At 42.0% G+C, this 24,692-nt stretch overlaps 1 protein-coding gene and 1 pseudogene across 6 annotated transcripts in view; one reads left to right on the top strand and one right to left on the bottom strand.

Moving 5' to 3' along the window:
• Nucleotides 1-4,551: 4,551 nt before the first annotated feature.
• Nucleotides 4,552-5,387, bottom strand: LOC147917068 (uncharacterized; annotated as a pseudogene).
• The window catches only part of EOGT (EGF domain specific O-linked N-acetylglucosamine transferase), a 34,559-nt gene continuing 14,663 nt past the window's right edge, over nucleotides 4,797-24,692 (top strand). For 2 of the 6 annotated variants that reach the window (XM_087431313.1, XM_004419905.3), the window contains exons 1-10: nucleotides 4,797-4,899; nucleotides 5,734-5,947; nucleotides 6,602-6,657; nucleotides 8,352-8,575; nucleotides 10,211-10,311; nucleotides 10,939-11,047; nucleotides 13,792-13,886; nucleotides 14,222-14,326; nucleotides 17,653-17,759; nucleotides 20,534-20,637. In XM_087431313.1, coding sequence (XP_087287439.1) covers nucleotides 8,366-8,575; nucleotides 10,211-10,311; nucleotides 10,939-11,047; nucleotides 13,792-13,886; nucleotides 14,222-14,326; nucleotides 17,653-17,759; nucleotides 20,534-20,637 — 831 coding nt within the window. In that variant the 5' untranslated portion in view covers nucleotides 4,797-4,899; nucleotides 5,734-5,947; nucleotides 6,602-6,657; nucleotides 8,352-8,365. Of the gene's footprint in view, nucleotides 4,900-5,300; nucleotides 5,580-5,733; nucleotides 6,093-6,601; nucleotides 6,658-8,351; nucleotides 8,576-10,210; nucleotides 10,312-10,938; nucleotides 11,048-13,791; nucleotides 13,887-14,221; nucleotides 14,327-17,652; nucleotides 17,760-20,533; nucleotides 20,638-24,692 lie in introns of those variants that run through there. The other 4 variants (XM_087431310.1, XM_087431309.1, XM_087431312.1 and 1 more) reach the window with 4 other exon arrangements.

Below are 24,692 nucleotides of genomic sequence, written 5' to 3'. Positions count from 1 at the left end.
TCTGCTTTAGTGGTAAAGTCTGACCTGCAGTGACATGGGGCTATTTATAGGCTTTATCTCACATAGAGTACTCATACATTTTGCTGCAGAAATACTGGGTGAGATTATGGGGTGCTGACACAGGGCACAATGAGGGTGTTCTGTAGTAAATGGTGTGCATACTCTATAAAAAAAATTCAGGAACACAAATGGTCCCAAGGATCTTGGAAAAGGAATTGCACTTTATTTTCAGTTCAGCCTTTTAAAGTTGATACCATTATCATCTCCATTTTTAAAATGAAGGAAGGTTAAGTAACTTGCTCAAGGCCATACGGCAAGAAAGTGGCAAAGCTGGGATTCTCATTGATGCAGTTTGGCTCCAGCGTCCGTGTTCTGAGCCATTCACTACACGGTGCTGCTTCTCCTACTGCTTTTCTGTAAAATCATAAGATCAACTTCAGTCAAAATTTATTCACTTAAAACTTCAATACATTTGCATTATGGTTTAAGCGGTTGCATATATCAGAGAACCAATAAGCTGTAGTCTGCTGATAGTTTAGCATTTTTCTAACATTGTTTATGAGCTATCCAAAATGTCAATATATGAGCAGCAAACTTACAACACATTTAGCAAACTTGTAATGCAATGTAAAAATTATGATTATATAAAATTTCAAATGTACACGAAAGAACAGAGTATGAATCGCCATATACTCACTAACATATGCTCCTTAATAGTGTTCAACAGTTCATGGTCTATTTTGTTTTATTTATACCTCACTTGTGCTTCCTCTCAACCCACACTGACTATTTTGAAGCAAATTTCAGACGTATCATTTGATTATCATATTTAAGTTTGGAATGTTTCTGTAAAAATTAACTTTACTTCATCAACTATTTGGTTACTTGCATCATGATTCATACGGGAAAGACAAGATAAACATGTTTGATTCTTTATTTACCAGTTTTCACAATAAGAGTTGGTTCCTTTCATCAAAGATGAACAATAAGCTTTTTGGCTTGTGTATTTGGTTGATTGGTTAGATCTTTTTGAATAGAATATTTAAATATATTTGTGCTTCAATCCATTACAGTTACCTTTATTGATGCTTTAAATGATCCTGTCTTTGGCCAGAGGGAGCCTTTTCAAATTGGTTCCTGAGTCCTTTTGATATGATCCTCATACCTTTTCATTGCTTCCCTGCTTGGTCATGTAAGATCTTTCAGGTTCTCCTTGTACATTTCCTGCTGCATACCTAAGATGATCCATTTTTCTGTGGAGCCTGTGTTCCTTTTAATAGGGAAAGGGTTTGCAGAGATTACAGTCTGGGCACAAGGGGTGCTTCTTCCTGCAGGGTTTGTTGTTTCTAGGCCTTTTTAATGGACAGTAGAGGAGAGATTTGTTTTTAAAAATAAAATATATTGTTAATTCATATTCTTACCACCAATTCAAATTCAGAACTACTGGATTCTTATATGACCTCATCAGGCTAACATCTGTATCGCATGTCAAAAATTTCAGCTTCAAAGATACCTTCTTAGTTACTCTTTTTTTTGTGTGTGAGGAAGATCAGCCCTGAGCTAACATCCATGCCAATCCTTCTCTTTTTGCTGAGGAAGACCGGCCCTGAGCTAACATCTATTGCCAATCCTCCTCCTTTGTTTTTCCCTTTTTCTCCCCAAAGCCCCAGTAGATAGTTGTATGTTGTAGTTGCACATCCTTCTAGTTGCTGTATGTGGGACGCGGCCTCAGCATGGCCGGACAAGCCGTGCGTCGGTGCGCGCCCGGGACTGAACCCAGGCCGCCAGCAGCGGAGCCCGCACACTTAACCTCTAAGCCAAGGGACCGGCCCTCCTTCTTAGTTACTCATATTTGGTTTATCCCCACCAAGATTGCCACCAACAATTTGGCTACTGAAAACAGTTTACAATTTTTTTTGTAATTCTTTTAGTCCTGAAGGTACATCCTACAAGGATATAAAAATTACGTTTCCAAGTCACTTGGGATAGTTTCTCTGTTGTGTTATATGCCACAACTGAATAGCATTTAGATTCATTTTAATTTCAATTTTCAAGGATTACTTTTTAAAAATTTCCTTTTGTTTTATTATGTAAAATATTTACATGATTCTAAAGTCACATCTATATAATGTGTATTCAAAGATGTTATATTCTGGGGCTGGCCCCGTGGCTTAGCGGTTAAGTGCGTGCGTTCTGCTGCTGGCGGCCCGGGTTCGGATCCCGGACGTGTACCGACGCACCACTTCTCCGGCCATGCTGAGGCCGCGTCCCACATACAGCAACTAGAAGGATGTACAGCTATGACATACAACTATCTATTGGGGCTTTGGGGGGAAAATCAATCAATAAATAAAAATTATAAAAAAAAAAAAAAGATATTATATTCTTTGTCCCCTCTACCCATATTTCCTCCTTCCCCCTATAGGTAATCATTTTAAATCTTATTCTATTTGTAAAATAACAATTACATATATACCTCCTTTCCTAGATAAATGATAGCATATTACACATCCTTTTCCATCGTGCTTTTTCCACTCAATGACATATCCTGCAGTATATAGATATATTTCTCAATCCTTTTTTATGCCTGCATAGTTCTACATTGTGTGGATACACCAAAATTTAATTCAAGCAGTCTCCTATCAGTAGACATTTGAGTTTATTCTAAGGTGAATAATTAAATTTTAACATTGATTGATATTTGGGGGGCAGGGAATTCTATGTTGAGAATGGCTGTTGCGGTATGAGAGAACTCAATCTCACATTCTTAAAGCCCCATATCTTATTTCCTCTGAGTCTGAATGATCAAAACTTAATATGTAGCCATTTAAAATAGCACCATGTGCATGTCACACCAATTTAATTGGCTTGTTATGTCCTTGCAATAAGACTAACCTATTTTTAGAAGCCTTTCTCATGTATTAGGCTTTAAAAAATATATATATATTATATATATCTTTATTGCACACCACTCAGTGGCAAACTAGCTTGTTTAAAAGTTTATTTTAAAAGACTGCAATTCGGGGCTGGCCCCGTGGCTTAGTGGTTAAGTGCGCACGCTCCGCTGCTGGCGGCCCGGGTTCGGATCCCGGGCGCGCACCAACGCACTGCTTCTCCGGCCATGCTGAGGCCGCGTCCCACATGCGGCAACTAGAAGGATGTGCAACTGCGACCTGCAGCTATCTACTGGGGCTTTGGGGGAAAAAAAAAGGAGGAGGATTGGCAATAGATGTTAGCTCAGAGCTGGTCTTCCTCAGCAAAAAAGAGGAGGATTAGCATGGACGTTAGCTCAGGGGTGATCTTCCTCACACACACAAAAAAAAACCCAAAGACTGCAATTCATTTTGAATTAACTAACAGGAAAGCTACATTTCCTGTACATGACAAAAATAGGATGGTGGCAAGTAGGGCTGAGAAAGCACTTTTAGACATTACTGTCCTTATTGGTATGGGGTGGGCAAAGTAAGCAATAATAGAGAGTACTTCCCTTAGAGGCAGAATCTTTTACATAAAGAGTAGGTTAATACTGTAAAGTGCTTTAGAATAATGCTTGGCATTTGTCAAATACCGTGTGTGTTTTTTGTTGTTATTTGGAAAAAATAATCTAGATAACATTCCTAATTTAGCAGGTTACTAATGGAACTTGTAACAATTCTGATAACAGCATCTAAAAAGTTATTTAAGGGGCCAGCCTGGTTGCCTAGTAGTTGAGGTCCTGTGCTCAGCTTTGGCAGCCCCGTGGTTCATGGGTGGGTTTGGAACTCTGGGCTCAGACCTACACGCTGCTCATCAAGCCATGCTGTGATGGCATCCCACATACAAAATGGAGGAAGACTGGAACAGATGTTAGCTCAGGGCCAATCTTCCTCAAGCAAAAAGAGGAAGATTGGCAACAAGATGTTAGCTCAGGGCCAATCTTCCTCAGGAAAAAAAGAAGCATGTAAGCCTTTGGAAACAAACTGTTGTGTTTCCTTATGATCATATTACTTAATACTGGTGACTACGTGTCTGAGCAGAAGTGTATTTTGATGGTATCAACCTTCATTTAACCAGTTCAAGTTGAATCAGTATTGATCGACCCTACTATGCTCTATACTAGACAGCATACTAGAACCAAGGGTGCCAAGAGTAGAAGACAGTGTGGGAGATGGGCTTTCCAATAATTATGATAAAATAAAAATAAGCAATTGTAATTCAAATAATTAGAATAAAACGATAAAAATCGAACTCCACAGAGTAGCCTTTGGACTTGCTGAGTTTTCGGATAGCACGGTATGGAGAGGCAAGTATACTACTATCTACTGTGCGAGGACTCCACAGAATCCTCACCACCAGAGTGTTGCCAACCGCGTTCAGGCCCCAAATTTGAAAGTTACGGCGGCAACTTCTGCCCTAATTAAGAAAACAGTAAAAATCCGTCTCAGTGCAACGCAATCAAAATGAAGAGAGGAGAGTCGGGTTTTCTACCCAGCCAGTCCTAGTGTCCTTTAAGCGCCTTGTCGCTTTCTCCCCAGGAGTAGGGTCAAGCTTCTGGAAATCCCGCTTCTTTCTCTAGCCCTGCTTAGGTAGCTGGCTCGGAGGCTCTGACAGTGACCTGAGCGGGAGAGCGCAGGGAAAAGCAGACAGGGCCTCACCAGCCCCTCTTTGCGGGCCCCACGTCGGGCCCGGCGCGCCGGGCCGGGTGTCGCCCCCAGCTCCTGCCCGGACCGCCCCCTCTCCGGGGCTCGGGCCCGCCTCCCCGCCCGGGCTGGCAAGGTGTCCCGGCTGCTCCTTGGCGCCCCCTGGCCCGGCTCCGGCGCCGGAGGTTTCCGGTGAGCCGCAGTCGCCGGTTATGACGACTCCTCTCCCGAGCAGCAGCCGATTCCTCCTCCTCCGTAGCCCCGACTCCCCCGGCTCCAGGTGGGACTCGCCCCGCGCCCCGCGGAGCCTTCGCCCGCCCCCTTCCCGCCGCGTCTGGCTCTGCGCGCCTCTCTCGCCCGGGCGCGCGGGGGGCGCTTCTGCCCGCTCCTGGCGCGGCTTCCCGGCGTGCCGTACCTCTCCACGGACTCCGCCAGCGCCTTCCCATCGCCTGCCGGCCGGGGAGGCGAGCGTGGGGAAGCCGACCCTGGCTCTCCCGGGCCCCGGGCGCTCGGCCCCTTCACGGTGCCTGCAGCGGCGCGCAGGACTCCCGGGCGCCCGCCGGGCGCAGGGCAGGATGCCGGGTCCCCGGCCCGCGCTCTGTTGACCCGGTTTCCCAGGCCGGGGAGGAGCCGCTGCCCCAAGCCCCTCCTAGGCGCGGCGGGGCCCCAGGGCGGGGTGCGGTGCAGGGTGGCGGGCGGTCCCCGAGGCTCTCTGCGCCCCGAAGCAGCCCTGGGCGGCGCCTGGGGTGGAGACGCCGAGCACCGCATCGTGGCCGCAGAGGGGCGCTCGCCGCCGACTCCGCCGCCCTGGTTCCCGGACTGACGTTCTAGCGGACAGCTGGTGGACCTCCACCTCGGCGTTTCAGGCAGCCAAGCCCTTTCTCACCCCCTGCCTTGTACCGAGCGCGAGACTTAGGCACTAGCGGGGCCGAGCCGTTTAGGAGTCATTGCGAGTCTCACGTGCGTTTCACTTTTCATTTGTCCACTGCCTTTAAACTTGCCAAGCTCTGTCACAGAGCGTTGCCCCGTCTCCCACACGGTGGTCCCTGTCTGCCTCGGGCTTTCCCCTCTCATCATCTTTCAGGCTTTTCCCTTTTTCCTTCCTCCTTTGTAGGCCTGTGGAAATCCAGTCAAGGAATACAGAAGTGGAGGGAGCCAGCCTCTTGTGCTGAAGGAAAAAGCTCAGCCGCTCAAGCTTCCATCCGCTGGAGAAGAGCACCCACCCATCCCTGCGGGGCCTTGCAAGAGGACTCAGCACCAGAAAGGCTCTCTGCCAGGCCGCGGGGTTGTATTTTCAGGCACCGGCAGCCGCCTCCTAACTTACGCAAGTGGGTACTTGCCCACCGCGAAAGCCAGGTTTCTGGTCTGAGTCTAGATTGTTCCCATGACCTGAGCTTTACTTCTTCTCCATGGATCACTGGGTTTAGTTTTGGCTAGAGCTCAGTCGAGGACAATGGACTTGGATAAACAAAGGTTAGGACTTGGTCATAGTAATGACTTTATCACTGGGAAGGATGAGTCAAAGGATAGGACATCCTGCCTGTTGAACCTTGAGGCTCAGGTAGTAGAAAAGCCCAGGTGGCAGTGTGATTCAGCGAGCAGGATTGCTGCAGTGAGAACAGGCAAGTTGTTTGCTCCGAGGAATGCTTACCTGCCAAGTGGCCGGTTGGCCTGTACCAGTTGATGCCTGTATAAAAGTGGACTGTCTCCTTCCTGCTCACCATCAGAACCTAGCCTAAGTTACTGTGTTGAGGGGAGTCCTGTAACTTGGCTTTTAGCAGTATGGTATTCATTAAAGGCAAAGAGAGCACCGTGAGCCAGGCCTTCTGTGTAGGTGTTCTCACTAAATGCCAGGCCCTCTGCTTATAGGTTATCTCATTACATTATTTTCTCTCTTAAAATTTCCTTTAATTCAAATTATCACCTAGATGTTAAAGTCTACTTTAGCATCCTTTAAGGGTGATATGTTTCATTTCTGACAGGTTTTAGATACCTGAAACATCGCAACAGCTTCTGGGTGGTTCTGAGGATTAAAGAGGTAAATATTTTAATTCTAAGGAGAATCACTGTTACTATTAATATGTATTTTTAAGTTTTGTAAAATTGCTATCAACTCACTGTTGGATAAAAGTCCTAACTAAAAATATTAATTCAGATCACCTTTACAACAGATAACCATATACTCTTCAGAGCCACCTAAAAGAAAAACCACTATAGTTATCACTCCAGAGGGGAAAAGGATTTCTTCTCGAACATAGCAGCCTATTTCTAAAGGCCCTATCTTCATCGCCCATAGTCAGTGAAGGCTGATTTTGAAAGCTGGGTTTTCCAGTATGCCCCAGGGACAGAAGACCTTGCTGGGGGCACCTCATGTGTAATAAATTTCTATCAGCCAGTGGAGGGCGCACCTTTTTTTAAAAAATAGAGCAAAGATACGGCTAAAGTGAACCAAGAATGGCACAATTATTTTCTGCGATATATAGGAGAAATCTGGTGCAAGAGATTTAATCCTTATGGGGTGAGTTATAAATACAGTAACATCCGTGACCATTATCTCTTTTCACAATACTAAGGCAGGATCGGGGGAGTTTAAGGGCACAGTCTCTGAGGCAGACTGCCTGGATTTCACTTTTGGAGTTTTCTAAGTCTTAGTTATTATTATCATAGGTTGTTATTATATCCGCTGGAATGTAAGCTTCACAAAGGCAAGGAGTTTAGCTCTCAACTGCACATTCACAACGTCATCCTTGGTAATTGGAAGAGTACCTGGCACATAGTATACACTCACAGACTGATTATGATTATTAGTTTTTATTCAGCACATATACTCTTGCTCTGAGCCATTGTACTTCCTTTTCTTCTCTCTCCCTGACGTGTTTTCCCCACTCCTCATCATTCAGGTCTCAGCTCAAATGTTACTTAGTACCCCGCACCCCATCCCACATACCTTTAAACATTTATTTAATGTACGCTTACATAGCATTTAACATGCCAGGTACATCTAAATACTTTACCGATATTTAACTCACAACAGCTCTATGAGGAAGTTTTATTATGATTTCCATTTTACAGATGGAAAAGCTGAAGCACAGAAAGGTTAAATAGCTTGCTCAAGGTCATACAGCTTAGGAAGCTGCAGGTGGATTCAAACCTAAGTGGTCTAGCTTTAAAGTCCATATTCTGAACCACCATACTATGTTGTCCGTCATATTACCTTACTTTATTTCAGGGATCAGCAAACTGGATCATATCGAGGCCCTCCCATTTTTGTAAATACAATTTTATTAGAACACAGCCACCCCCATTCCTTTAGCGTAGGCTATGCCTGCTTTCCTGACAAAGGAGTTGATGTGTCGTTGCCACAGAGACTGTATGGCCTGCAAAGCTAAAAATATTTACTACCTGACCCTTTACAGAAAAAGTTTGCTGGCCCTGGATTGATTTTATTCACAGCTCTTGTCATCATCTGAAGTTATTTGATTGTTTATTTTATGTCTCTTGGACTAGGTTTTAAGCTCCGTGTAAGCAAGGGTCTCGCTTGTTTTGTTCACTCCTGTATACCTACCTCCTAACACAGTACCTGGCTTATAACAGGTGCACAATAAATATTGGTTGAATGAAGGAACATTACTCAGTGATGTAGCAAAGCTTGTTGTAATTATGCTGAGCCCTTGACCTCATTGACTTTTAAAGGATCTGTCTTAACGAAGGTGTTTTCAATTTGATCTCTAGGTTGGGAAGTTGCTATGTTAATGCTGCTTGTCTTTGGAGTATTATTTCATGACGTCCCACTGAGTGGCCAGGAGGAGGCTTCTCCCGAGGGTGATGGCATTCCAGGCGAACCTCTGTTTAACTACACCAGCATCCGCCTGCCGGAAGAGCACATTCCCTTCTTTTTGCACAATAACGGGCATATTGCCACGGTCTGTAAGAAAGACTCACACTGTCCTTATAAGGTAAGTATTATTTCTTCTCCTCTTATTTATTTTTAAAAGGATGCAATTGAGGCTGGCTTACTAGTTCTGCTTTATAACTTGAACCTGAAAATAGAATTCTGTCTGTTGGTTGCAACTGTGGGTCAGTCATTGTATTTCATCTAACGCTTCTAAGTGACTAAACTTTGCTTCAAATTATGTGCCACTCACAAGAGTGAGGTTTAAAATCTAAATCACTAATAAAATAAATAGGACGCCTGTTTGTATCTTCTGTAAATGAAGCAAATTAGATTTTATGCAGAAAAGAATATCTAGTTAAAAGTCACCAAAGAATGTCACACCTCTTCTTTCTGAAACGGCACTTAAGAGGGTCTCTTAGCGCTTAATTTCAGTAACAACACCTCCGCCTCTGTCTCCACGTAATTAAGAGTGTTACTGTGGCCTTCCTTCTGTTTTAGAGTTGTTGAAAAGGCCTCAAATTGGAGCCCATTAAGACGTCTCAGGAGGCCTGAGAGATCAAAGCCGGGCATTGTGAGACACTTCCTTTCCCATGGTGCTGGCACAGGAAGCACGTGGAGAAGCAGACCTGGGAACAGACCAGCACTGCTCCTGGGGCCTTGCAGAAGGGCCTTCTAAGCTCCCTGGCCAACAGCAGCTGCTGTGTCCCCCAAGGGCTGCAGAGCTCTCTTGCTGTCTTGTGGGGTCTCTGCTGATCTTGACTGATAAGTAAAGTTGCTGATCCATTCATTTTAGCTGTGATCATTTTGGTGATAGAAATTCCGTTTTATATGACTCTTCAGGGACTGATTTTAGAATCAGTTTGCTCACTGAGAAAGGCATTAGCTACTTCCAGAAATTCCAATTCAAGTGGTCTTTTTTTTTTTTTTTTTTGGTGAGGAAGATTGGCCCTGAGCTAACATCTGTTGCCAATCTTCCTCTTTTTGCTTGAGGAGGATGGTCCCTGAGCTAACATCTGTGCCAAGCTTCCTCTGTTTTGTATGTGGGACGCCACCACAGCATGGCTTGATGAGCAGTGTGTAGGTCCGCACCCAGAACTGGAACCCACAAACCCTGGGCTGCCGAAGCAGAGCACACAAATCCAACTACTACACCACCAGGCTGGCCCTTCAAGTGGTCTTTGGTAGTCTAGGTAAAGCCTCAACTTTTCGTGAAGGGATAGACATGGTGGAGGGTAGTGATTAAAGATAATTGTTAAGAGGGTGTCAACCCCGTGGCCTAGTGGTTAAGTTCAGTGCACTCTGCTTTGGTGGCCTGGGTTTGGTTCCTGGATGCGGACCTACATCACTCGTCAGCGGCTACTGTGGTGGCGGCCCACATATAAAATAGAGGAAGACTGGCACAGATGTTAGCTCAAGGCAAATTTTCCTCAAGGTAAAAGAGGAAGATTGGCAACGGATATTAGCTCAGGGCCAAACTTCCTCAGCAAAAAAAAAAAAAAAGAAAAAAGATAATTGTTAAGAACTTTGAGATGCTATTCTTAGAATGTACTCTGGTTATTTTTATTACATGAATATGTTTCATAAAATGTAAAAATGAAAGTTCTATAAAGATTTGTTTTCTTCATGGAAAAATCAGAGAGTCCTCTCTAAATGTCAGAAGAGAGACCAGTCTAAATATACATGTTTTATGTTCTAGAAACACTTAGAAAATCTAAAGTACTGCTGGGGTTATGAGAAATCCTGCAAACCAGAGTTCAGGTTTGGTTATCCTGTCTGCACCTATGTCGACATGGGATGGTAAGTTTCTAGATGGAACACCTCCTCCCCTTTAAGTCATCTTTCTCTGCAGTGTATGCTGATGCCCAATTCCCAGCTAGACTCTTTGGGTTTTAGATAGTAATTCCTTCAGTTATTAATCTACTCAAACAGTCATGAATTCAACTTGACAAACCCCCCTCTTCCCCCAAGGGACAGAAATATCTCTCATTTCCTCTGCCAGAGGGAGAAAACAGTATGGATCACAGAAAATATTTTCCCCCAACAAACACTAAGAAGATAAATTGATGATTTCCTCTTGATTCTGGTGGGGAAAGTTAAGTATAATTAGTATTTTCAATATATGTGAGGTTAATGGGGTAAAGAAAATATAGTAATTAACTGTAGTTAATTCATTGTCTTCAGTTCCAGATGATCCCAACTTCATACATTTCTGTTGTATATTTTTATTATAAGGGAGTAAGTCTATGTATAGCTTATTTTGGTAACTTCGTGTAGTGAGGGATAGTCTTAGGAAAGTTATGATAGTTTACTTTAAAAAAATTAAAGCAATGACAGACTTCTGGCACTTTAACATTTAGAAAGAAAATTCAAAGTCCCATAAAAGTAAAAAGAAAAAAATCACAGAATCTTTGTGTTTGCAAATAGGACGGACACTCTTGAATCCGCCCAGGACCTATTCTGGAAACAAGCTGACTTTGGATACGCTGGAGAACGGCTGGAGGAACTACATGTGCTCTGCCAGCCTAAGGAAATGGTGGGTGTTTCATCCCTTAATAAGTCAGTGTGTTTGTTTTAAAATACTCATAGTGTTGTGATCATAATGTAAAAACAAGATAGATGGCACTTTGAAAGGAATCTCTCACTGTCATGTATTTTTTGGCTTAAAACTTTATTTAACTTCCAAGATCAAGTTGTTCTGTTTCATTTGGAAGCCATGTCCTTGTTTTCACACATATATCAGATGGTCATATTTTGAGGTAGTTAAAATATTACAAGGTTTAGAATTTACCCCCCAACATATGCTAAAGAAGATAAATTGATAACTTGCATCTTTTATTTTCTTATTGAGGTAACATTGGCTTATAACATTATATACATTTCAGGTGTACATCATTATATTTCGACTTCTGTGTAGACTGCATCATGTTCACCACCAAAAGTCTAGTTTCCGTCCATCACCGTACACATGTGCCCCTTGACCCCTTGTGCCCTCCCCCTACCCCCTTTCCCTTCTGGTAACCACCATTCTTTTCTCTGTATCTATGTGTTTGTTTGTTGTTGTTGTTATTTTATTTTCCACATATGAGTGAAATCATACAGTATTTGGCTTTTTGTGTCTGACTTATTTCGATTAGCATAATACCCTCAAGGTCCATCCATGTTGTCACAAATGGCAAGATTTCATCTTTTTTATGGCTGAGTGGTATTCTATTGTATATATATACCACATCTTTATCCACTCATCTGTTGATGGGCTCTTAGGTTATTTCCAAGTCTTGGCTATTGTGAATAACGCCGCAGTGAACATAGGGGTGCATATATCTTTTCAAATTAGTGTTTTCATGTTCTTTGGATGAATACCCAGAAGTGGAATAGCTGGATATATGGTAGTTCTATTTTTAATCTTTTGAGGAATCTCCATACTGTTTTGCATAGTGGCTGCACCACTTTACATTCCTACCAGCAGTGCACAAGGGTTAAGGGGATGAACTGATAAACTGCATCTTTATAAATTCCCTTGAAAGTAGCTTGGGTCAGATGATACAACCCCACCTTACTGCTCTATGTTTGTTTAGGACTTGATACTTGCAAAAGGCTTTTGTATATGTTAGCTGGTTTGATTCTCACAAGCATTATAGCAGATAGGCAGGGCAAGTATTAATAATGCCACTTGATCAGAGAAGAAAATAGGGTCCTCAGAGAAGTTAAGCAACTTCTCCAAGACCACACTGCTACTATGTAGAATTATACATCTAGAATTAAGATGCAGATCTTTTTCCGTGTGCTTTCAACCATACCAGATTGCATTCAGTGGGTAAGACGAACATGTTGCCAAGAGGCAGTTTTGGGGTAGTCACTAGGAGAGCAGGCTCCATACTGCAGGGTTCAAACTCCAGTTCTTGGACAGGGCACCCAACATTTCCATGTTTCAATTTCTTCTGCTTTCAAAATAAGCCTATTTCATAGCTTGTAGTGAGGATGAAATGAGATTCTGCATATAACAATGCTCAGTGCAGGGCCTGGCTTTAGTGAAGGACTCAGTACTAAAGGTGCATGGTGTTGTCGGTACTTGTGATTAAAGTCTATTATCCCATGTTCTTGAACCCTGCCTGAGTCTCTGACATCTCAGGGGTCTCCATTATCTCCGGGCAATATAGAAAAGGAAAAAAAATTTTTTTTTAATTCACTTGCATTAAAAAATTGAATATATGCTCTCTGGTGTTTTTGGAGAGTGTCACATAATAGGACTTTAAGCAGTTATAGCAAGGTGGATGAACCACAAAGATGAGAGACATGGCATTCACCTGCACTGCTGCAGTGTGTTTAACTGTTTCGTATGTCGCATACTTTGGCTGGAGTCTAGCTGTTCCTGTGGAAAGGACAGGGAAAGAGCCACAACCCCACCTTGCACACCTCTTCCAAGGTGGTTTGTAGAATGCCTTCCTGGCCAGGATCTACTTTGATATGTTTTGTGCTATCAGAGTATGATCCTTTACCAACGGTGGATTTCAAAACCCCATGCGGGTCAAAATTAAGGCCTTGTATTCATTGGGAACTATGGGAAAAACAATAAAATGGCATTTAAATCTATAAATAAAATCCAGAGCAGATAAAAGTTTTTGAAACCACTCCTTCTTTCAGCACACACCAGATAGGCAGAAATAGAAACAGGGTTGGCATTTGGCATTGTTGGTATTTGAAACAGGCTCTGGGGGTAGTTGACTCTTAAACTCCTTTATTTCAGTGATTTAGAAAACACTGCCCTCATGTTGCTGTTGAGACAGGGACTCCACAGGTTTATGGTTTGCAGAAAGTACTTCTTATTAAAATTGGCAAACTGCCCTTCCAGCCTTGCATTTTAGTCTCTTATATGTGCATTCTTCCTTGTTTCGTTTGGCTCATCTTTGAAAGATGCTTTTCCGCAAAGCTGTGGGAGTAATGATGGTTCTGAGTGCTTTTTTTTTTTTTTTTTTTAAGAGGACTAAACTGCACCACACATATAGCTCTTGGCTTTAAAATTTAAGGTGACATAAATAGGACATTTAGGAGTTCTTCACAGTAACCTAAAAGTATGCAAATTGGCAAAACTATGCTTGGCTAAAGTCTGCTAGGAGGAGAAAAATCCTTAAACAGAAGCAGTCTTTGGGAAGCTTTCCTCATCACATCGTGTGGTTTGAACCTGAAGGTGTACCTGCTGTCAACATATCTAGCAAGTCTGGGGGTGTCCTCGAAATGTTAATACTCAGAGTTCTTTCTTTTTTCTCAACCTTATTTCAGAATGACTCAAGTCTGGTATGTTCCCGTTATCTTCAGTATTGCAGAGCAGCCAATCTTTATCTTGATTTAAGAAACATCAAGAGAAACCACGACAGGTACTTAAGTGGTTGATGTTAAAATCTAGTGAAAATTCTGAAATATTTTCAGGTCCAGAGATATGCCTTGAATTTGCTTCATAATAATAAGGTGATGAGGTTGGGGAAGCGGTAGGGGATGGAAGACCTAGATTGGCCATGAGTTGATCATTGTGAAGCTGGATTATAAGTCCATCAGTATACTGTTGTATACATTTGAAATATTCTGTTAGAAAGAGTTAAATTCTAATGCAAAACTGGCTTTGGAAATTGGTAAACCACCTTAGTTAACAACTCATGTGCTTGAGTCATAAAAAAATTTTCTGCACTCAACTCAGTTTTTTGTTATCTACCAGATTTAAGGAAGATTTTTTCCAGAGTGGTGAAATTGGAGGACACTGTCAACTTGATGTTCGTACGTTGATGTCTGAAGGTCAGCGCAAAAGCCCTCTGCAGTCTTGGTAAGATTTTTTTAAAAAATATGTTTCTAAAATATTTGCCTTTATTTCTGGCACTTACAGATTTTGGTAGGGATTTTCAAATGAAAAATGTTACTTCATTTGTGGGTAACTCGGCATGAGCTTCCAGGGAGTGATGGCTACAGAGTGAATCCGTCACTTGTATCTGAATTTAATATATGTTTATAAAATATTAGGAAAGATGATATAGTACTTACTATTTGCTAATGAAAGAAAAAAATCAGTTAAAAAATGAATTTTTATTAACTCCTCATAATTGCTACATGTGTCTTGGGGAACAAATCTTTTAAAGAAATACACGTTTATTGAAGTACATAACAAGCATATAGAGAAGTATAAGTTTGGATTATGAAAAAGTGAACCTACCTGTGTAACTCTTACCCAAGCAAAAGTAGACCATCACCAGCACCCCAGGCTCTCTCCCACCCACAACCCCCATCATCCTCTCCAAAGGTAGACACTACCCTGGCTTTCAACACCATTGATCAGCTTTTTGAAATTTTTATGTAAATTGGGGAACACATTTTGATTTAAAACATTTTTAATATTAAACTAGTTCTATGGTCTATCAAGAAATTTACCATCTCTAGAAATTAAGGAGTTAGGGTACTTTAAAAAACTTTTTATTTTAAAATAATTTTAGACTCAGAAGTTTAAAAATAGTACTGGGAGTTCCCATTGTACCCTTCCCCAGCTCCTCTGATGGTGATGTCTTACAGAACCATAGCCCAGTGATCCAAACCAGGAAAGTGACGTTGGTGCATTATTATTAACTGAACACATTTGGATTTCACCAGCGCTTGTATGCTCTCATTTTTTTTTGATGTATATGAAATTCTATGTTCTATGAAATTATAGTTCTCTGAAATTATATCACATGTCTAGGTGCACGTAACCCCTACCACAGTCAGGATACAGAACTCTTCTATCATCCCAAAGAAAGTCTCACGCTACCCTTTTGTACTCCAAGGTTCTGAGCACCCAGTTCCAATGTGTGTGGGAGGTTTTCAACATGCCACCAAGCAATTCTGCGACACCAGCGGGGTGTCTTACAATTCAACTCAATTCTGACACTGTCTACCTGGAGATATAGTCATATCCCACAGGTTAAGGGCTCAGTCCCCTAAGATTGCTCCCCAATCCCGTTTCAGACCCCAGGCGCAAGCCCAGGTTCTCACCTGTGCTTCTCACCCATTGGCTATAGATTGGAGGTTCCAACGACCCCCTCCTTGGATTTGATTAATTTGCTATAGCGGCTCAAAGAACTTTGAGAAACATTTTACTTACTAGGTCACAGGTTTATTATAAAAGGATATAGCTCAGCAACAGCCAGATGGAAGAGATACATAGGACAAGGTATGGGGAAAGGGTGCAGAGTTTCCATGACCTGTCCAGGCGGACCACTCTCCCCAAATCTCCATGTGTTCCCCAACCCAGAAGGTCTCTGAACTCCCTCCTTTTAGGTTTTTATGGAGGTTCCATTACATAGGCATGATTGATTAAATCATTGGCCGTTGGCAATTGATTCAACCTCCAGCCCCTCTCCGCTCCCAGGAGGTCAGGGGGTGGGATTTAAAGTTCCAACCCTGTAATCACATGATTGGTTCTCCTGGCATCCAGCCCCCAACCTAAGAAGCAGTCCAAAAATCACCTCATTAACATAACAAAAGATATCTTTATGGCTTCCATCACTTAGGAAATTCCAAGGGTTTTAGGTGCTTTGTGCCTTGAATGGGGACAAAGACCAAATACATACTTTGTATTATAAATTGCAATATCATAAGCCACATAGGATACTCTTATATAATGTTAATTATATAAGATAAGATTATATATATTTAGATCAAACATTCCTGCTAAGCAAATCCTTCAGGGTAATAATCTAACATACCTTGGTATGGCACTTTACAGTCTGCAATGCAGTATATTCCTTGACTTAGACTTTTGCAGTAGGAGTTTCTGTATTCTAGTGGGCACTTGTGAGTTCTAGTATGTTTTGATATCTGATTCCACCTGGTAGTTCCCTAGGGTATATTTGTGTTAGTTATTTATAGCTGTGTAACAAATTACTCCAAAATGTACCCTAGAGTATATTTTTATTCATTATCTATTGCTGATTAACAAATTATGCCAAAATTTAGCGGCTTAAGACAATAAATGTTTATTGTCTCACGAAGTTTCTTGATGGTCAGGATTGAGAGGCAGCTTAGCTGAGTGGTTCTGGCTCAGGGTCCCTCAGCGGGTTTCAGTTCAGCTGTTGACAAGGGCTGGAGTCATCTCTAGATTCAACTGGGCCTGGAGATTCTGCATCTAAGCTCACTCATGTTGTTGTAAGTTTCAGTTTCTGGCTATTGGCCAGACGTGTCATTTCTTTGCCACCTGGGCCTCTCCCTAGTCTACTCACAGCATGGCAGCTGGCTTCCCCAAGAGCACATGGTCTGAGAGACAGAGAGAGAGAGAGGGCGCTCATGCTCCAAGATGGAGGCCTCTTTGTATACCCTAATCTCAGAAGTGACACACCGTCACTTCTGCCGCATCCTATTCCTTAGAAGTGAATCACTAAGTCCAGCCTACACTCAAGGGGAGGGAATTCAACTTTACCTCTTGAAGAAATATCAAAGAATTTGTAGACATATTTTTGAAACCACCACAGTATTTCAGCATTGTGTGCGTTTTATAAGGATTTATTTAATATTTGTTTTACATTAGAAGTAGACTCAAAGATGAAGAGTTACAAACGATCTTTAGGTTAACTCTAAATATTCTTGTCACATGCTTGTGATGGTCTTCTTTTATATGGAAGAAAACTATGCCATACGGCTTCCAAAGATGTTTTCTGAGAAAAAGACTTTCCTTTCTTCTGGGAAGCTAAGCTGTCTGCTGTCTTTCTGAGGCCCTCAATTCTTGGAATGTGGTCCTTCTCAGAATCCAAGAAGTCCATTCCAAGAGATTCTCTGGGTTGGTGTTACTTCTGAGCCTTGTCAAACTACAGGAAGCCTTTATGAATCTTCCCACTTTACTGGTAGATTATTTAGCCAACTTAATGTGTAAATTTCTTTTTTGTCTGGAAGGTTCCCAGGTTATCTTGCCCATTAGGCTGAAATTTAAAATCGTTTTTGTTCCTTGTCTCAACATTAAAATTGATATCAAGTTATATAAATGTTAGTAAGTTTGAGAAGTTCCATATGTCTTCATAAGAGCATATTCTAGAAATAAAGTCCCCCTAAGGAAGAGATCCTAAGTTACAATGTTGCAGTAGGATGTTGAGGAGGATCACTTTGAAAGCATCTCCCAATTCATAATTCCAGGTTTGCTGAGCTCCAAAGCTACACTCAGCTCAACTTCAGACCTATAGAAGATGCTAAATGTGACATTGTTATTGAAAAGCCAACCTACTTCATGAAATTGGATGCAGGTGAGAAGTTAATTTGTCTGTTATTTATTTATTCGGTAATGAGGCTTTGTTCCTTTTTTGATATATGTATGTGGTGATTTCCTATGCCTTTTTGGGAAGTGGTACGACATTCAACAGTGGATTTGCTTTTTGCTTTCTTCTCTGAAGAAGTGAACTGGTTTGAACGTCCCATTATTTAATGCCTTTGGTATTGTAGAAGAAACCTGCACTTTTGTATCAAACGACTCAATCAAAATCAAAAGATGAGAGAAGAAGGTGTATGTATACCTTTCATAATTAAATTTACCCCATTTGGTTTCTCTAATCACTTGATTTAGACTGTGCTTCAATAGAGATATTTTAAAAGTAAAAACCATGTATATGCTGTGAGAGGAAAGGGAACGCCCATGACCTCTTCTGGCAAACTTTCTGATATCATTTCCGTGACTAAAGTGAACTTAAAATTCCTCTGGAAGTTAGCACTGCAGTATATTGTTGGAAAAAAAGTTAAAATTAAAATTATTTTCCCATTTATGCCTATAGCTTCTAACTCTCAACTTGCAAGCAGAGCTTTAACTTTGTGGACTAGTTGCCCCGGAGAGGAGAAACATGAATCGTACCACATTCCCTCTCTCATTATAAGAGTTGAAGATTACTATGAAACACCATATCAAAATTCATGAGGGGCTGGGCTTACAGTGAAATATAGGGAGCCCTCTGTCATGAATATTTCAGAATTACTATAATTTATTGATGATATTTTTAATGTGTTCTGCCTTCTGAAGTCATAATTCTTATATCACAAAGTATTAGGTTCAGAAATCAGACAAATTTAGGTTTTTGAAATAAGAGCAAGTGAAAATGCTATGTTCGAGGTCCTGACTCATTTTTCAAATATGCAAATTAAAAAGGGGCAAAGAAAACACTGTGCTCTGCCTGTAAAAGAGTCGAATATGTGTGAACTGTTAGATTTATGTAGATACTTATGCAATAAAGTATGTAAAGTAGGAATAATAGGCTAGTGTAGTCATGTGCCATTTCTTTCCTATATTCATAACTCTACTTTTTCTTCTAAATTATGCTGTCAATCAGTTTTCTTTTTCATATTAACTCTTCCCTTGAGAGAATGAGCGTTCTACAGAACAAGACTCACTAGGAGGCACATTTTTTGAGGACGGAGCCTGCGTTTTCCCCCTCATTTGTGAATCCTCATAGCCCCAACCTCTGTTTTGTGCATGCTGCATTCCTTAGTAAATGTATGAACTTGCTGAGTGATACCTGAAAGAGCTATGTGTGCCGTGTGCCAACCTGGGAAAAGGGCATGTGTTGTCATTGAACTTTCTTTTTCTTACTCATTTGAAAATGTGATCTTTGCCAAGATTTTTCCGGGTGAAAAGGAGCCCCTCCGCACATTCATCTAAGATATCAGTCTAAAAAGAACTGAGTATTTTTTTTCTTTCTTCTTTCTTTCTTTCTGTGTTATTGAGATATAATTGACATATAGCACTAGATCAGTTTGTGGTGTACAGCATAATGACTTACAGAAATTGAGTATTTTTCACTCTGATTTTCTGGCACACAATGTTATTATTTACTGTGGGAACGAAGTCAGAGTATTTTATGATTTCTGCTTTTGAGAGTCATTGTTTTTCTTTTAATTAACATTTTCCCTCCCTTAAAGTATGTATTTTAAATGTCAGTTCTTGGAATTTCATCCCATTTAGGTTTGCATGTTTCCAGGTTGAATGCTGGGTCCTGCATACCTAAATTGAGAGAGAGAGAGAGAGAGAGAGAGAGAGACAGAGAGAGAGAGGGAGGGAGGGAGCAGGGGTGGGGGTGGAGGGGTGAGGGGGGAGAGATAGAGAGGGATGGAGTTGGGGGAGAGCTGGAGGGAGAGAGGGAGGGAGAGGGAGAGAGAGTGTGTTCCGTTTCTTTTTAATGACGCACTTAGGAACTTATGAATAGCAGAACCCTTGCTCCCCGCTCCTCTGTTTGACCCAGCAGGATCCAGGTAGCCTTCCTAAAGGTTTCACCATGTGCCAGGCACGGGGCTGGGTAATTTTGGATACATTATTGTTGGGGGATTTCTCCTAACAAAGCTGGCACCTAAGTATAACGATTTCCTATTTCTGCTAGAGAAGCTTAGGGACTTGATGAACTTATCTGAGAACTCTGCTTGTGAATGGCTGAGCTGGGATTCAACCTGGTTCTTCTGACTCCAAAGTTCATGCTCTTTCAATTAGAACATGAGACATTCAGTTCTTCTAAATGATAGTTGGTTAGTATTTTCCCAAGAAGCAATGTTGTAAGTAGTGGATAAATAGGGGAAAAAGACAGGAATGAAAAATACCAAAATGTAAATAGTTGCCATCGTTGCCAATACTTCTATGATGAACAGGTGTTGCTTAATTGATTTTAAAAAATAAATGATCATAAAAAATAGCGATTAGTCTTCATGGCCCTATAGTTCTACCCCATTTTGAGCTAAATAGACTTCTGTTATTATTTGTCTGGGAACTTAATGATCATTTGTTACTTAGTGTATATGGGAAATGCATTCCTAATTTCTAAATAACTAATTTTAAAGTGAATTTTTGAATTTTTGAACCCAATCAATCTGTAAATTGAGGACTACCTGTGTATAGATTATTTCATGTTTGGAAAAACTCTTACCTTTTTTCCCCATTTATTTTAGCTAAAAGTCCACCAAACTATAAATACGGGGTAAAATAAAAATTGTTTAATTGTTTTTTCTTTGGGGTTAATTAACATAGATTTCTTTCTTCCAATACTAGGCGTTAACATGTATCACCACTTCTGTGATTTTATCAATCTTTATATTACTCAGCACGTTAATAATTCATTCAGTACAGACGTGTATATCGTGATGTGGGACACCGTAAGTAAGAATGTTCTCTGTGCTTCTGCTCTGTCTTTGCCTTGCTCAATAACTATGTGACTCTGATGTGGTGAAATGAAATTTTTTAAGACACTCACATTTAAATATACACACATATACACACATACATTCATACATATGCAGATGGGTGTAAATATATCTGTGTATATGCATTTACATATATGTATACGTATAGGCAGATACATATGTATGCATATACCTTAGTTCTTTGAAATTTAGAATGAGGTAGTGAAAGATTTCTTTTCCCCTTTGGGCAGGTAGAGCTCCAAAGATCTGTGCTCAGTGGTTCTCTGAGACAGACATATAAAGACTGTCATTTGTTTAACCTTGGTGACCCCCTACGTGACCCACGTGGGGAGAGCTTGCCTCTGTTTCCAGTTTGGCCTCTTGTAATTACTGTCTGCCTTTGCTTAATTGCAGCTTCCCTTTGTGACTTGCTTCATGCCAGATTGTGCTGTGTGTATCAGCTCACTACCCAGGGCGAGTCTTAGGCACACACATAAATACGGATGTTGAATTATACTGCTATTTGCTTACTTGTTTTTAGGGCAGTCTTTCTTTCATTCTCCTTCTTTACTTGCCTTTTTCCTGCTTCTTCCCATATCTGACCCCTCCACTGGCCAAGGTAACCCCAAAAGTTGCCCAGCACACTCACCTGTGAAATGAAATTATTGTAGTGTCTACCTCAGTGTCATTTTGAGGATGAACCATATAGCGTGGGAACAGTCACAATGCTGGGCACACAGCATGTGTGCTCTGAATGTTAACTATGACGATGACAATGATAAGGAGAACAAGAGGTTTATAGCGTACACAAGCAGGGCTGCCTACACTGGGGAGTTAGAACACCCACCAAGAGGTCAGCTAAGGTTCAAGTAAACGTTCCGACTCACAAGACGCTCGTCGGCCCCCCTCTTGGCGTGAGTCTATTCAGAACGACATTGCAGGGCTGGCTGGCAGGGCAGCATCAGGCATTTCTTCAGGGGAGTCCTCCAGCAGCTGCACTTCTGCTGGGGGAGTTCTTCTAGCAGCTCAGGTGCAAGGAGATGGGATCCACCTGGGGCAGGTACAGCCACCTCATGTCGCACGGGGGCCAGTGTCTCCCCAACAACTGCGTTGGCCAAGCCCCCAGGATCCCAAGAGACACCACAGTTACAAGAGCCATAGTGTTCTTCCCCAGTCCAGATGCAATTTACCCATCAAGCGTCTTTTTAAATCATAAGCAATGTTACCTAGAAACACAGTTGATATCTGCTGTCTTCGTTTCCAGAGAACAGAGCTAGACAGTTAACTGAAGGTCAAATTCTCGTGCAGAAGAGGAAATGGTTTTGCTATCGCTCTTTTCACAGAGATGCGGCTTGTAGTAGAGCCGCGTAGAGGGGTCTTCGTTATCACTGCTCCCTGGACCTGCAGTTTGGCTTGAAGTCTATGAGAACTGGTCCTATAATTCTCGGCATGTTAATGCTCTCTTTTGGTTTCCTTCTTTGCGTGTTTTTATGTTTTCCTCTTGTGTTCCAGTCTTGCTGCTACCACAGTCTCATTTCTTGGAAATGTTTCTGTGAGCAAAGGAAGCAACAGTCCCTTTCTTTTATTCTTTTTCTGTAAGTGCTTCTAGGCCACAGTCACCGGCTGTCAGAAGCCCCGAATGATTAACTCAGGGTTGTGGTACTTTTTTTTTATTACTCCTGATGTTATCTTGTTTAATGCTCACAACCCTCGTGGACTAGGGTTTTTATTAGCTTATTTTACAGAGGAGAAGGCTGAGGCTCTGAGCAGCTGCCGGGTTTCTAAGATAACACAGCCGGCGAGGGGTGGAGTCAAGGATTTAACGCCAGGCAGTCTGACCGCAGACCTGTGCCCTGAAACCGCAATGCTTTGTCACCTCCCTATAGTTCCCTGCAGAACCTGTTGACAGAAAGATTCCCAGACACTTTCCAGAAGCTTCCTGGTATCTTGTTGCTTGCTTTCCCATGTCTTCCTCAAGTGGACGAAGTTACACTCAGCCCACATCTGTAACCCTCTCCTCTTCTGTGCCTTCTCTCTGGGATGGATAAATAGGATGCACGGCCACCACGAGGACTCCAGGTGACTCAGTCACCTGGGCAGTGATGTTAGGGCAGTCTGACTGTGACTGGCACGGACAGGCAGGATGGGTTTAGCGAGCAGGTTGGCTGCCCTGATGTGACCTCCCTCCTTTGCTACTCTCCTTGCGTCCATTCTTAGTCTGCGTTCTTGGTCAGAGAGGCCTTTGCTGGTTGCTGATTCAGGTTCTCAAGACAGGCAAGTCTCCCGGGCTGCATCAGAATTCAGGCCCACCACCGAATACCGTAGGTCAGATAGAGATGGTATTAAGGTGTTGTGTGGCTGCCGACTTTTCTCTTTTGCTGGATCAAGCAGCTCTGTGACCCCTAGGCTGACTGGGATGCGAACCCCCCACAGTGGTCAGTGTTGCCCCAGAGCCAGTCCTGAAGGCCTCGGACAAGCAACGTGCCCAGGGGAGGAGCAGGGAGGTGGCTGTGGCTGCAGTTCAGATCTTAGTGGCGTTTTACAAACTGTCCCCACAAAGAAGCCTATGAGGCCTTCCCTCTCATCCTCGCAGAGCTCAGCAGTTTGGCCTTTCCCTTCAGGCACATGGCTTCCTCGGTGGGATGGGCAAGGCTGCCACCCTCTAGGATGCACAGACGGATACTCCTGCAGGAGCTTTTCTGGGCACAGTAGGGCTGCTCTTATTAACAGAATGAATAGAAGGGAGATTACTGCAGGCTTTCCACATTTTCTTGTGCTGAGAAGTAGTATAGCTTTGTTATTATTTTTTAATTATGCAAGTAATACCTGGTTATAATACCTGAAAGAAGTCTCCTTCTTCCTCTTCACCATTTCCCTCAGAGCTCACTGCACTTAACATGTGAGAGTCCCTTGTGAGACTTGGTTTATTTTAATAAATGTAAATATATCCTTATACAAAATTTGTATAAGGATTTGTATAAGGATATATATATAATATATAAAGTTTGTATAAAGATGTGTTTTTATCCTTATAGGAAATAAACTCTCTCTTTCATATTGCTAACTTAATGTTATATCATGGCCATCTTTCCAAGTCAGTACATTTAAAGGTTATCATTTTTGTAGCGGTTACATAGTATTCCATTTGAGGGATGTTATGGATATTCAGTGCATGCCTCAGTGCATGTTTTATCTCTTGCCCTCACCCCGATCATGTTTAGTTTGTTTCCAGTTCTTTGCTATTTACTGAAATGCTTCCATGAACATCCTTTCCATATACTTACATCTTTATACACTCATCCCAGCATTTCTGTAGGACAGATCCTATAGGGGGAAGGTCTACGTAATAGGTTATGTGCCTGTTTAAATTTGAGACATACCCAGGAAGAAATTTTATGTCATTCTTAAGACTATCCAAATATTCTTCAATATGAGACTAGAAAGAAGTCCCTCCTTCCCTTGTGGCAGATTATTCGAAATTGAAGGACATGGAAAAGAAGCTTCTAGAGGTGGTTATTACTGAATAATACATGATTTCCCTGAAAATGGATCAGTCAGATTACTATATTTTATTATTAAATTTCCCTTTCAGGGGCTGGCCCAGTGGCGCAAGTGTTTAAGTGCACACGCTCCACTGCGGCGGCCCGGGGTTCGCCGGTTCGGATCCCGGGCGCGCACCGCCGCACCACTTGTCAAGCTATGCTGTGGCGGAGTCCCATATAAGGTGGAGGAAGATGGGCACGGATGTTAGCCCAGGGCCAGTCTTCCTCAGCAAAAAAGAGGAGAATTGGCAGATGTTAGCTCAGGGCCGATCTTCCTCACAAAAAATAAATAAATAAATAAATTTCCCTTTCAAAGGTATCTAATTTTATCCGAAGTATTTTATCCCAAGAAACAGTCTAGAATCACTTCTCTTAATTGCCCTTTATTTATTCTTGAGCCAGAACAGGGACATGTCATTTTTGATGGTGCTAAGAGGGGCCTTCATTAGAACAGCATTGCAGTAACATTGAAAGAAAGAATTTTTT

This window comes from Ceratotherium simum, chromosome 5, assembly GCF_057802395.1.
Source record: "Ceratotherium simum simum isolate JZ-2026a chromosome 5, ASM5780239v1, whole genome shotgun sequence".
NCBI lineage: Eukaryota > Metazoa > Chordata > Mammalia > Perissodactyla > Rhinocerotidae > Ceratotherium > Ceratotherium simum.
The sequence above is the reverse complement of the archived record's forward strand: the minus strand, read 5'-3'. Positions and strand labels throughout refer to the sequence as shown.